We start from the raw sequence: 14746 nt of genomic DNA, 5'->3' as shown, positions 1-14746 counted from the left end.
TTTATTTATTTATTTATTTTTGTTGAAAAAATAATATCCAGGGTATATGGAAAAATAAAAGTTATGGGAAGAGAGAAAATGTAACACCCCTCTACTTAAGAACCTTATAAATATGTTTAGATGTATGAATGTGTGGGTGTTGGTCCAACATGGAGGTGAGTAGAGAGTGAGAGACAGCGTGTCCATGAGATATGGACTAGATTGTAAAGAAAATGAAAGTTTAGTTAAATCTAATGTATAAATAAAGAAATCTGTTTATTTGTAGCATAGCCAGCTATGAATTAATGAAAACAAAAAAAAGTGTGAGACTCATCTTAAAGCAAATTTATCATTTATAAGATGCAAAATCATGTTTTCATCTTCTTCTTCTATGGGTAGGACGACATTTTTTGAGAGGAAAAAAAAAAAAAGAGAAAGAGCGATTTAAATATAGACTTAATTATAAATTTAATATTTGAGTTCTCTAAAAATTTTTATTTCAATATTTTAACGAAAAACATTTATCATTAGATATCTAAATGTCTAAAATATTTTCAATCCGGTGTTTCTATTACCTATAGTTTAACGAAAACACAAATATTGCGTATGGATCCACTAAAAAAAAGTTGCTTAGGACGACAATTGGCTTGCCATGTCGGTTTTGACACGTACAAAAGGTGATTGGTCAAAACCTTGGGACAAAATTGGCCCTTCCAAAACACTTAGGGCAACATCAATTGAATGCCCTCACTGTCCCAGTTCAATGGAATCAGCTTTACTCGAAGACCAAAAAAAATAGTCCAGTTGGTCGACTATTGCTTTAACGGGTTCGATCCAGAAGACGACAAAAGAGTGGCGGGCTATTCTCTGTCTAGAGCAATTTCACATTGTTTGAGAGAAAGGAATTGAGTAAACCCTAAATTCCTTATCGTTAATCTTGAGTAAATCCTATTTGAGATGTTCGCTATGATAACATTTTGATCTTTGGAAGATTTATCAATTTTTTGTTCCATAAAATATTTAATATAGTTCGATTGCATATCTCAAGTTTAAATTCACAGGAGAGTATGATAAATTCTTTGGTGAAGGAGTTTACAATTGTGCTGGTTGTGGAATACCACTTTACATGAACATAAGCTCTTCTACTTTAATAGTAGAGCCATTTGAGCAAGAGCGTGAGCTACCTTATTACATTCTCTAATGAAATGCATAAAAATAAAAGAGGCAAAAGAATTGAAAAGCATACTCAAGTTCAATAATCTGGTTTCGAACTCAGAATATGGGAAAATATTATTATTCAACTGATGTATCAAAGTAAGGCGGCAGTCCGACTCAAACACTATTTAACTAAATGCAAGTGAAGAGACAAATAGAAATGTTTGTCAGTGATCCACAAACTATCTATTTGTATGATTAGAGTCCGACCCTAGGCTACGACGTAGTTTTGCCTGTGGATTCAAAAAATAGGACAATTTTTCATTATTATTCTTTAATGATTAAAATTAAAATTCCTACTCAATAAGTAGTCTATTCAGTTAGAGAAAATATTTCAATTTCATTTAGTAATCAATTTAACTAAGGATTTCTTTATTTTTTAACCAATATATTTACAATTTTTAAAGATACTTTTATCAATCTATAAAATTATTAAACGTGTTTTTGACAATTTCAATATTCACTCCTCATTCCAACTTATATATATATATATTCAAGGACGTGGATTGAACTTTGTTACTGGTGGATCATAACCGTTATAATGATTACTTATAATTCATTTGTTATTTATTTTTTATTAATTTTTCCAAAGCAATATAAAATTCAATATTTTTAGTCATATACAATTTAATTTACGATAAGAGTATTAATATTTTTTATACTCATGAGAAAGAGTACATATCATTTAATTTTTATATATAATTTTTTACTAATTTTCTCTATTAAATTCTTAATTTTGTTCTAATACTTATTTTTTATTATCATAAAAAAATTTTATTATATAGAGTTTGAGGATGTCAGCTTTTTTTTGCAAAAATGATTTGGAAAGAATCGAATTGGAAGGGTTTGATTTATTTTATTTATTAAAAATGGTTTTCTTTTATTTAAATCCATTTAATTCTCGAAAAAATATTTTCTTATTTTGGTAAGAATTTTATTTTGGAATTGCCACCCTTATTAGGAAAAATTCTCGAATCAGCCGATTCTTTAAAATCGACTAATCCGATTTTAAACCAGAGATAGGGTCCGGGAGTTAGGTACAAAATGGGAAGGTATTAGGCATCCATCTCGCTCGGCTAAGCCGGTCTCCTAATTGTCCATTAATTTACAATAATTTAACAATGCAATTAACTAAAAAATTAAGATGTAAAACCTTTTATGCATTTTTGAAAAACATGTCAAGCATATATTTAATCTCACCCATACAATATAAAATAAATCAATCAAAGAAGGGGAGGTGAAGAGAACAAAGTTACAAATCACCCTAATCATTACAATCTACCGTTAAACCCTCCAAATTTTCCAAATCCAAATAATTATTACAAGCAAGCTTTAATAGGAATCCTTATGGACTCTTTACATTTGGCAATAAAAAGCTTAAATAAAAAAAAAGTCCAAACCACAAGCAACAAACATAAGAAATAACAAGTATCCACAAAATTATACATTAATTATAAGATCACAACACAATCAATCATTCAACAAGCATGAATATGATGAATGTAAATGATACAAGATTAATAAATAAAAAGGTTAGCACAATAACAATGAACATTCAACTAAATGACAAGAATTTAAAGGATAGAAATAATAAAAATGCTAGTAAAGTAAAACACAGTAATTAAATGACAGAAATTTAAAGATTTTAACAAGATTTGAGCTTATGATCTTGATGCTCATCCTCAAATCCACCAATCATTGCTCTCAATCATGTTTTATTTATTTATTTGATCCGTATATGACCTAACATGCATCACGAACCTTTTTAGGTTGGAGCTTGGCCACCTGATCACTAAATCGGGACGTTTATTGGGTAAGAACAAGAGGTTTCTAGGCACTTATGGTGTGAGCCACAGGGAAGTGGTGCACGCCACTACTGTTGGCCTCGCGCCGCAGAGATGCAGAAACTCCTATTTAGTAGATCTTAGGTTTCCCTCACAACTAGACCCAGAAATGGTGTTTTAAACACTGAAAAAGCAAAGAAAAAGATAAAGAAAGCGTTAAAAGGTTCTTAGGAATTACATTTTGTGATTTCTTTGATAATTTGCTCAAAAAATGGATGAAAGGAAACCCAATACTTGGCTTCCGATCCAAAAATCCGAGATTGAAGATTAGAGTTTGTGTTTTTAGGATTCTAGATTGTCTACAGAGGATTTTTGATTGATTAACAATAAATTCTCAACACCAATCCAAGGTTAACACAAGTTGACTTTAGAGTTTTTTGGTTGAGTTTTCAAAATGCATGAACTTTCTCTTGTTTTTCCAAAGAATCCCCCTTTAACACACCCCTCAATACTTATTTATAAACAAATAAAGGTGAGTGGCCCCATGTCAGGGCTGATGTGGCAAAAAAGCTACTAACGGGCTCCGCAACGGGACCGACCCACTTTTACAAAATCAGATCGGGTGGCATGTAAAATGAGATGGTGCATTGAAAAGTGTGCCGGGCGAGACCGACGCGCTTTCTGAGCCCAGTTTCATTGCGAAACGTCTGATAATCCAAAAAGGTAAAAGTGGTTAAACACATCAGTAATCTTAGCAACGAACCATCGGTCCAAAAACTAGGGCGATCGGAAATCTTAATCCAGTTTTATGTAAAAAAACATAGCATCATCACTGAACCTTTTTAACAACAAAATTTAAGCATCTACAGAGTCCAAATATTAATTATTATATATTAATCTTTTTCATAATATGTTAACTATAATTAGAAAATGTTATTACACAAAATTAAATGCCTAATTAAGATTAAAACAACATTGACCTTATAATAAAAATAAACTTTTCAATATATCTTAATAATGCTAGGATCCTTTTATTATTTTAAGGATTAAAATTAAAATTTGTATTCAATTAAAAGATCTTATTTTCTTTAACCTTACTCTGTGAAATTGTTTCAAAAAATCTATATATCCTAACAATTTTTTCTTTTCTTTTCTTTGAATTACCAATATTTTTTTTTTGGTATCCGGCACGCCCATTACGGGGGCAATCGTCCCACAATCTAATTTTCTCTATTCACAATGTCAAGATTCGAACTCTAAACATTTTTAATTCATTGGAAACAATACTATAGGCTATACAATAGGGGATAACCTTCCCTTAACTTATCAAATTGGTGAAAATAACTGTGATTGAAAGGACTCGAACTCGAGACTTCCTACTTCTCACATAAGTGAGAAGAGCAAATAGACCACCACTTTAATTGGCTTGAACTCTGAACTCTAAACATTATTTAAGAGATCTAGCGTCTTATCTCACTGGATCAACTCATAGTTGGTAATTAATAATATTTTTTTGAATAGATGGTTTTACATCTCTTCACAGCCTCATTATTCTCGGTGAGCACATCAAGAATGACTTGTCAATCAATATGAAGTTCCAATTACCCTATTAAAGTAATCTATCTATGTACCTATCTATAAATATATAAAAATTGAGTCATAAAAACTTATGTGGTATTAAGTTGCTTATGTCACAATGTGTTGGAAATAATATTTATATTTTAAAAAATTATTTTTAATATAATTAATAGAGAATTTAATTAATATCATTAATTTTCAATTTTTAAATAATTGATAAAATTAATAATATCATTGATATTTTAAAATTTTTTTTCACTTTTTTTTTGTAACTAATGAACGATATCATTAATATTTATGCTTTTCATTTTCACTTTTTTACTTTCATATTTTTACATTAATATCATTAATATCATTAATTTTCATTTTCATTTTCACATTTATTTCAATATAAATGAAATGATAAAGAAAATCACATCATATTTTCAACAAAAAGAAATGGATTCTTTACAAACAATATAAGACTATTTTCATGGCATTTTATATGTGCGCTTGATCAATGTGGTGATGACAATGGAATTAGGAAGTGTATTTAGTTTTGATGATCAAGTAAGGTATGATTTTTGTAAATTATTTCATAACTATTAGTGTATTTGATCCATATAAAAGCATTTTATTTGTTGTCATTACAATTAAATGTTTATTTTTTTTCAACACAATGCCACCTAAATCATAAAATTCACCTTTTCACAGTACTTTTTTTAATGAAATTAAAATTAAAATTCATTATTTAACATCATTATGTATGAAATAGAGAAACATTTTATGACAAATTGATATGCATATTTTCTTTTGTGAAGGGAAATGACAGTATTTCTCGACAAATTTCAAATCTGGGCAAATTTCGATGAAATTTTTTAAAAAATTAATGTTTATTGGATTTGTGCATAGATTTTAGATTATTTACTCAAAATAAATTTAATAACAATTGATATTTATAAAATTATTTTAAAATCTATTAAAATATTTCTATAAAATAAAAATTTCAAGCTTAATTATAAACTTGATTTATGTATATATATGTTAATACATTGATCCTTTTGCAAGAATCTAGGAAAATTTATTCTTTATTTTATTTCTTTGGAAAATTAACAAGTATAATATATTCGATATTTGAATTCTTAAAAATGATTATTTGTTATAACAAAAATAGCATTTTCATTTTTAAACATCATATAACATCCGCATGCAAAACGTGGAAAGACAACTAATTACTAATAAAATTATTTAACCATAATAATTTCTATTTAATATTATTTCAAGGGCTTGTTTAGTTCATCGGTGATTAACTAATAATGGTTGATAATAGCTAGTGGCTGATAACCGATAAAAGTTCGTATTGGTAAAGTTTTGGTAGCTATTGTTGTTAAAAATAAAAAGACCATTAAGAACATAATTGTTTTTATATATTGTAATGTATATATATATAAAATTTAAGGCGAATACATTTATTTTTATTTTCATGTATCATTCTCTTTGTCCCAAAACTATACTCCTCTTTCTTCTTCTTGTGTCCTAAAATAATGTCTCATATTTAAGAAATATTGTTCTTTTCACTTTCTCATGTAAATAATTAATATTAGTTGATTTACTAGATATAGAGAAAAAAAGTCTTAAGATAATTAATTTTGAAATTTTGGTAAACTAACTATTCATCCTATTTTCCAAGTATATAAATAGGATGAATAGTTAGTTTATAATTTGGGATTATAATTTTTTATAAATGAAATATATAAATAACAATATTAATAAATTTTTTTATGAGCTTAACAAAGTCCCAACATAATATAAATACAAATTTACTATAAGAAAATTTTTCCAAACCTGATCGATGGAATCAGTTGGATACTATCAGCTACTGGGTACCAATCAACTATGAGCTGAACCAAATGCCCCCAAAAAATGTAATTTAATATTTTTATTTATATATTATATTAAAATAAAACACAATATATTTATATTAAAAATTAATATATTATATATAATAATGTATAAAAACAACTATTTATACACTTAATATTCATTTTACATTTTAATAACAACCACTATTAGCATTTGTTATTCAGTTTTTCTGTGTTTATGAAATAAGTATTTGTTATTCAGTTGTGACGGATATAACCCAACGATTAAATATGCTCATAAAGAGGCAACTATTTTTATGAATAAAAAAAAAAGCAAATGACTGTTTTAACCCTCAAATCCCTTCTTATTTATTTATTTACTTTCATTCGATCCTTACTATTATTGTATTCAGACTGCACCCAATATGAAGGGTGAATATACCTGAGACCGTTTCATCAACCTAAAGACTGCAAAAAGTACTAGAAAGTCTCAAAGTTATTTAGTATTAAAGCATTAATTCCATTCAAGTTCCTTTCTGATGTGGCCACAGCACAAACTCTGCTTGGCTCCAAGAACTACTCAAAGTACAGCAAAGAGATCAGACAACTGGAAAAATAAAAACAAGTTAGCCCAAATTTTCAACCTCAAAGGTGGATAATTTAAACAGCATCCACGTACATTACATGTAATTACGGCATTTGGGGCAAAACCTATATATATAGAAAGGCCAAGAAACGAAAAAGAAAAGGAAACTAAAGAACACCCACAGGTTTTTCAACCAGTGTTCTGCATTCCGGCGGCAATACCCTTCATGGTCAAGATGAGGGTGTCCTCCAATCCAGGAGCATACTCACTTGTAGGATTTAACTTCACAAGTTCGTCAGCTGGTTTGCTTGATTCCATAATTTCCTTGGAGATATGTGGCCTCACAGTCACGTGGAAATTTGGATCGCGGATCCGTTTTAGTGTATAAGCTTGGCATACATTGAGGGTTGTGATGTATGAATCACGCAACCGCAGTCTTTGTTTCAAGTATGGATCTCCTTCAAGAAGATCTTTGTGTGCAGCAATCTGAAGTAGGCAAACAAATAAAAGAAATTAACAAACATTATGACATTATAAAAGCAGATTAAATATGGTGCATGTTTGTTCTGATGAATTTTGCAAATCATGGTAAGTTCTGTGGAATCTGACGATAAATTAAATAAATAAAAGGGTTCACAATGTGATATGAATCCTGAATCTACAAATATCACCATTAAATTAAGCACTGTATCAGCGAGTGTGGCAAGACCTAAAAAATGAAAGCAGCCTTCGACTTAGTGTTGTCCTTCTCTAGATTCCAAAAGGAAAGGAGATATTTAACAAGAACAACCACAATCGTGTTGAACATATTAAAAGTATTAATTGCTTATTGCATCCTAGTGAATTAATTTACCTGGAGAAGGAAGCCCTTGGTTTCCTCATAGTCAGACCTCAACCTCTCACCAAAGGACCATAGCTCCTCAGAAACAAGGAGTTTGTCATACAAGGCAGCTATCCCTGGGTCTCCCTTGGCAAACACCATTTCAACCAAATCAAGGGTGACCCTAAAAAAGGGCCATTCATTGTACATCTCTTGCAGCATATGGAGATTCTTAATGTCTTTTTTAATAACCTGTTTAAATGCTGCTCCAAAGCCTAGCCATACTGGAAGATGGAATCTAGTTTGGGTCCAGGCAAAGATCCATGGGATTGCACGAAGAGATTCAATTCCCCCACTTGGCTTTCGCTTTGATGGACGGCTTCCAATGTTCATTCTACCATACTCCATCTCTGGTGTAGCCTAAAATCATAAGCAAAGCAACATTATTTTATAATTCCTTTGATAACAGACAAAAAGACATCAATATGACAATAGAATGCTTCCTTTACTTACAAGGCGGAAATATTCAACAAATCGTGGTTCTTTAAAGACAATGGAGCGGTACGCGTCTGTAGCAACAACAGCCATTTCATCCATCAGTTTACGCCATTCTGGTTTTGGGGAGATTGGTGGATGCATACCATGCTCAAGAGTTGCAGCAGTGAAACGCTGAAGTGTTCTAAAGCACAAGTGTTCCTCTCCAAATGATTGCTCAATAACTTCACCTTGAACAGTGACTCGGAGTGACCCATGAATGGTATCTGGTGGCTGAGATAATATAGCAAGATGAGTGGGGCCACCTCCTCTTCCAACTGTCCCACCACGACCATGGAACATTGTAAGCTTCACACCAAATTGCTTAGCTACCTTTATGAGCTCCTCTTGAGCCTTATATAACTGCCACGCTGCAGAGAATCGTCCAGCATCTTTACCAGAATCTGAATAACCAATCATAACTTCTTGTTTTCCATTGATGCGGTTTCTGTACCAATCTATCGAGAAGAGACGAGCCAAAGCAGCAGGAGCAGCCTCCAGATCTGCAAGCTTCTCAAACAGCGGAACCACTCTTAAAGGCTGCTTCACATGGCATTCACGTTGCAGGAGTTCAACAGCAAGCACATCTGATGGTGCAGTTGCCATAGAGATGATGTATGCTCCAAAGTTATCTGCAGGGAGTTCTGATATGACATGAAAAGTTTCCAACACATCAGCTATTTCCTCAGTTTTTGGAAGATCAGGACCAAACAATGGGCGCTTGCCACTGAGTTCAGATAAAAGCCATTCCTGTCGGCGTTCTTCAGACCAATCCCGATAGGAACCAATTTCCAAGTGCTTGGTGATGGCATCTATGACGTCAGTATGACGGTCTGATTCTTGTCTAATGTCAAGCCTAACTAGTGAAAGTCCAAAGGTGGAAACTTGCCTCAAGAAATCAAGGAGGCTTCCATCAGCAATTGGGCGGTCACCACAAGCACAGAGTGATCTGTAACACAGTTCAAGAGGCTCCAAGAACTGCATGAAATTGTAAACCTAATCAGTCTCATATCAACTCGCAGTTCAGTGACTCTTCTTTGTCTTAATAATGCAGTTTAGCATGATGTCACAATAAAATAACCATCGCCTTTTTGTCGGCTTAAATAATTCCGGCTGAAATCTCAGCAAAAAGAAAGGTAGTAAATCAAAGAAAAGACAGATAGTAAACCATAAGATCCTTAGCTGGTTTAAGGATCTCATGGTCTTAGACAGCTATATAGCAGAATGGTTAAGGAAAAAGGTTCTACCGCCTAAACTTTAATTTTGTCAAAAAAGCAGGCATATTAATTTCAGGAAAAATGCATTTAATGAAATGCTATACTATTGCAAAAGTAAAAACTAAAAAAGAAAGAAAAAAAAAAAGGGAATATACCTGCTCAACATTGGTGAAACTAGTCTCCTCCGGGATTTCTGAGATTCCATGGGATAATAATTGACGTGAGCGTTCACGTGTATTGTACAGTCTGTCCCTCAAGTCACCAAGAATCACACGATAGGGTTCATTTGGAGGAACTTGCTTCCAAAACTCTGAACCATAAATAAAGCAAATGGGAATCACATTGATAAAGATGGTTACATTGCTTAGGTAGACTAAAATCTGAGACAGGTTAAATGCCTTTCCATTCGGTTTGACAACAGATGAGGGGGGAGACTAACCAAACAGTACTTTTTACATCTCATGTTATTTAAAGTGGAATCCAAGTCAAACATATATAGGAAAATTCCATCCCTTCAGAAAACAATAGTTGATATAAAAATAAGAATTGCTTAATTCCAAAATTTACCTATATAGTGTTTTGCATCCCTCTTTGAGGATCTGTGGAGTTCATCTGCACGAACCCGAAGCTCATCGCTGCAGCGCCACATGGACAACTGCCATAGGAAAACAAGGTAGGAAATTAACCTAATATTAACAATAAATAAGCATAAAGAAGATGCGGCTTAATAAAACAATACATAATATAACGAAAATCCTAGTGAAATGCTAGTGAAAAGGGCAAGAAGTACCTCAAACATGAGATCCTCGATCTGGGAATAGTACAGGTTGGCTGCCATCATTCTAGCCAATAAGCATACATCCCTTGTGACTTCAGGAGTTACCCTTGGATTACCTGCATCTCATAAGAAATAAAATGATAAGAATATCAAAAGATATTACTCAAAGGTCTCATATAAATACATTAAAAAACAAACTAAAATTTTTATGGAAAAATAGAAAATATTTTCACCAAAATAGAGAAAGAGCATACCATCACGATCACCACCCATCCAGGAAGAAAACTGAATAAGTGGAGCATTATAAGGAACTCTTTCATTAATCCCTACATTCTTTAAAGCAGTGTCAACGCGGCGCAAGAATTTCGGAACGCCCTTCCAGATTGTTTCATGGAAGTAACTCATTCCTGCCCTCATCTCATCTTGGGGAGTTGGAGGTGTCCTTCGAATCTCATCTGTACGAAATGCTGCTTGAATCTACATGAAAAAAAAAGATAATGGAAAATGAGAAAACCAAATCAACATTCTATTGATTCAAGCCAAGCTGTAAAATATGTATGCACAAAATTACTTTTTACTCTTTTTTGTGCTTATGTTCTTTAGATAAAATATAAGTTTTGATGTAGATAAAGAAGTACATTTGAAGGTGACTTTTACCTCCCTCTGTAAAGCCTCGTCAAGCTCCTGTTTATCATCTGGAGTAATGTCTTTGGCATACAACTGAGCCAAACAATTCCTTATCCTGAACAATGAGAACATGCAAAACAGAGTGTTATGAATACATAGAAGATGTAATAAACCTTATAACCAAAATTATTTTCAAACAAAAAAATGGTAAAATTTAAAACTTAAACATTCGGGATAAAATCAAATCCTCAAAAGACAAGAGGCAGAACGAGAATATGAAAACAAAACCGGAGGAATCGTAGAACAAACCTTGCATGCTTTTGAAGCAAAGATCGACGGACCGATTGAGTAGGATGAGCAGTCAAAACAAGATCTACTGTCTGATTCTTCAGAGCATCAAAAACCTCTTCAGGAGACTTCTTCATGTCAACAACAAGTCTCTTGATAGTTTCTTCAATGTCTGATTCAGTTGTTGCATTGTTCTCATCCGCAAAATCTCCTTTCTTTAATTTGTTCCGTCGCCGATGTGCAATTTGAACCTCTTCGGCTAAGTTAGCCAAGTTAAGCATGTGAGAGAAAGACTTGGCAATAACAATGGAATCACCAGGATCCAAACTGGTCAAGACATTTCCAAGCTCCTCAAGTTTCTTGCCATCATGTTTGCCTTCATACTCACCAGAAAGCTCATAGCATTCTTGAACCTAAACACACACATTGACAAATTTGTAAAAAAATTATTATATAACTTCAAGAAGAGTCACTAGTTACCATTTCTTGAGTCTTATACAGGAAAACCAGAAATTCATGCATTGTCTATATCAGAAAACATAAGCTGTATTCTCTAGAAATAGGATCATGATCGCTGTTAACCAGACAAAATGGAAAGAGATATCAAATTTTCAAATTTAAAAACTAATTGAAAGCAACACCCTGACTAGATAGTGGCGAATCAAAATTTTTATGAGTGATGCGTCCCCAGGAAACAAAATTGTGATCTGGGTAGCACCCAAACCAACTAATCAAATGATATTGAATCCCCTAAAAAGAAAAATCAAAATCACACCAGATTGGATCATCAATCCACATTTTTACACCACAAATCTTTTACCAGCAGAACATTTTCATTTAACATGGCTGAATCAGCACACAAATATTCTTCTGCAAATCAGATTTCAAAAAGAGAAAAAAAAAGGCAAGGCTCATGAATTTTACCGTTTCCTTGAGATCTTCTCCATGCAAATCTTGAAGAATATCAAGAAACCGATCCAAAAGCAAAGCATCATACTCCACCAATTTGTCATCTTCACTCACTTTTGCAGGGACCAGAAGCCTAAGCTGTGCATCAATTGATGCCATCTTCTCTATATTCCGAGGTTGCATTGTTTACTTCTTTTTTTTTTTTTCCCCTTCTTTCTGCGTAAATCAGAGATAAACAAAAATTAAGATTGAAACAAAATAAAACAAAGACATAAAAAGGAAGAGGAACCCACAAAAACAGAAAGCAAAATCAAGGATTGGCTCTATAGCTACAAAATCTGATCACGACCCACTAAAATTGGGCCTGTAAAATCGAGGTTTCTATACAAAAGGCCACGTGTAGAGAGCAAGAAAATGCAGGTTGAAAAACAATGAAGTGAATATAAGAACAGAGCAAACAGAGTGTATGTGTGTGTGTGTGACAGCAAGAGAAAGTGATTATTTTTATTTTTAGAGATGATTGAATACCTGAATCTGAATAACTGAGATTTGATAGAAGAGAGAGAGAGAGAGAGAGAGAGAGAGAGAGAGAGAGAGAGAGAGAGAGTGAGGGTGAGATGAAAAGAGAAGCACGGATTACACTATATATAGACAGAGAAGAAGCAGAGCAAAGAAACTGAATTAGACAATACAGAAGAAAAATAATTTGTTATCTTCGTCTAACTTGCACACGTCAATCCCTATTAAAAAGATTTTAACATTAATAATATTTGACATGTAAGACTCCAATTAAATATAAAAGATTTGATAATGGTAAATACTGCAAGGATTGCTTTCTTTCTTACATTAGAGATCTGTTATTACTATTTTATTTTTCTTAAAATTAAAATGAACATAAATAAACACATTATGTAAATGAAATCTAAATTACTGTATTACTAACCCCTTGTAATGAATTCCACAAATTTTGTGGAATGCATTTACAAATCCAATATTTTAAATTTGTTATAAGAAAAATCAACAATTCAATTTATAAATTCAATTCTATGAATTTAAATATAATTAAATTAAATTCTACCAAAAAATATAAAATTTTCAATGGAATTTACTTTTTTAGGAAAAAACAATGAAACGAAAACGTTGAATTTGGGAAATATCCAACTGGCCACCGCTTATCAATAGGTTGGCACCACTTATCATATTTCTTTATTATTTTATTTAGTGATCATCGAAAACTGACTTTTCAGACTATGAATAAATATGTTCTTTTAAGATATAAATAAAAATATACGAAAACATTTGAAACCATAAATATTTTTTATATTATATATTGAGAAAATTTTGAAAGAAAAATGATTTTTTTGTGATTCTCATTAGGTGACCTATGCCCATTCTCAAAAGTCAATTATGGCTTGCCTTTATTTTTTTAAAAAAAATTCAAAATAATAATTAGTAAATTTGAATAATAGCTCAAATGGCGTGAGAAATGACTTGATTTGTAGAAACAACAATTGTGGAAGACACATCAATGACTTTCCAATAAAAAATAGACGGATATATTTTTAATTTTTTTAATAAATTTTTTTAAAAAAGATAATGTAAAAATAATTTTCATCAAATAAATAATTTATATTAATTAAGTGCTATAATTCCGAAAAGATATTAGAAATATTTAAAGATTCACTAATAGAAAATTTTTCTTTTATAGTAAAATATTTATATGCTTACTTGAAAATTAAAAAATATTTCTACAAATTTATTTTTAAAAATCGACTAATAAGGTAGTTACTATGATTTTGGTTTTGGTGTGGAGCAATTAGGCGAAACTTGTGCTGGTAATTGTAATTGATTGAAAATGACAATAATGCGCATGGTTTTCGCTTTCAGATTTTTCTTTTCTGGCTTTTTCAATTTTAGCTTTTTCTTTTGCTTTGTCGTGTTGTTCCGTCCACTTGTACGGTAACAGAATATGCTTAGGGAAAATGCCCTTTTCTTTTTCAGCTAGGTTGAAGGAAAGTTCCGTATTCAAACGTATAAGGAAAAATCAAAACAGGTATATTTGATTCGATTAGAATTTTTAAATAACATAATATTTAATAATATTTTTGTTTTTTGAGAGAATATAATATTCTTAATATAAAAAATTATAATTTTTTATTATTTAATTTCTTTCTTCTCTCCACTTACTCCTGAATATGGTACTTTTCTTTTCTTTTTTTTTTTTTTTATAGTCTTGCTTAAGTTGTGTTCGACAATAGTTTTTTGAGTAGCTGTTAGCATTTGAATGATAATTTTTATAGTGTTTAGTAACATAGCGTTTGAACTAGCATTTTATAAAAAGTTAACTCATGTAACGTTTAGTTTTTGGATCTATTCGACAATAGTAGTTGTTTTAGGATATGTTCGGTAAAATTAGCTGTTCTAGTAGCCGTTAGCTGTTTTAATAGTTGTCAGCTATTTTAATAGTAGTTAACTATTAAATATTAGCTGTTAGTGATAACGATTGTATAGCGGTTTGGAATAAAAAAGATTCAATACAAATAACTGCTTGATTAGCTGTTTAATATAAAATGACAAAAAATGGTATGAA

The 14746-nt window shown here is 31.5% G+C and overlaps 1 protein-coding gene across 2 annotated transcripts; it reads right to left on the bottom strand.

Moving 5' to 3' along the window:
• Nucleotides 1-6875: 6875 nt before the first annotated feature.
• LOC105639215 (phosphoenolpyruvate carboxylase, housekeeping isozyme) lies at nucleotides 6876-12839 on the bottom strand. Of its 2 annotated transcripts, none has more exons than XM_012223200.4 (11): nucleotides 12685-12839; nucleotides 12172-12372; nucleotides 11269-11660; nucleotides 10990-11074; nucleotides 10587-10809; nucleotides 10345-10448; nucleotides 10122-10209; nucleotides 9710-9864; nucleotides 8317-9315; nucleotides 7837-8223; nucleotides 6876-7469 (listed from the first exon to the last, which is right to left on the bottom strand). In XM_012223200.4, the coding sequence occupies exons 2-11, from the start codon at nucleotides 12337-12339 to the stop codon at nucleotides 7173-7175; spliced, it is 2898 nt and encodes a 965-aa protein (XP_012078590.1). In that variant the 5' UTR covers nucleotides 12340-12372; nucleotides 12685-12839; the 3' UTR covers nucleotides 6876-7172. The 2 variants fall into 2 exon arrangements, with proteins under 2 accessions (XP_012078590.1, XP_020537007.1); XM_020681348.3 differs by lacking the exon at nucleotides 12685-12839 and adding an exon at nucleotides 12450-12615.
• Between the last annotated feature and the right edge of the window lie 1907 nt (nucleotides 12840-14746).

This window comes from Jatropha curcas, chromosome 7, assembly GCF_041381405.1.
Source record: "Jatropha curcas cultivar XTBG-Jc1 chromosome 7, XTBG_Jcur_1.0, whole genome shotgun sequence".
Lineage (NCBI taxonomy): Eukaryota > Viridiplantae > Streptophyta > Magnoliopsida > Malpighiales > Euphorbiaceae > Jatropha > Jatropha curcas.
This window is presented reverse-complemented; position numbering and strand designations above follow the sequence as displayed.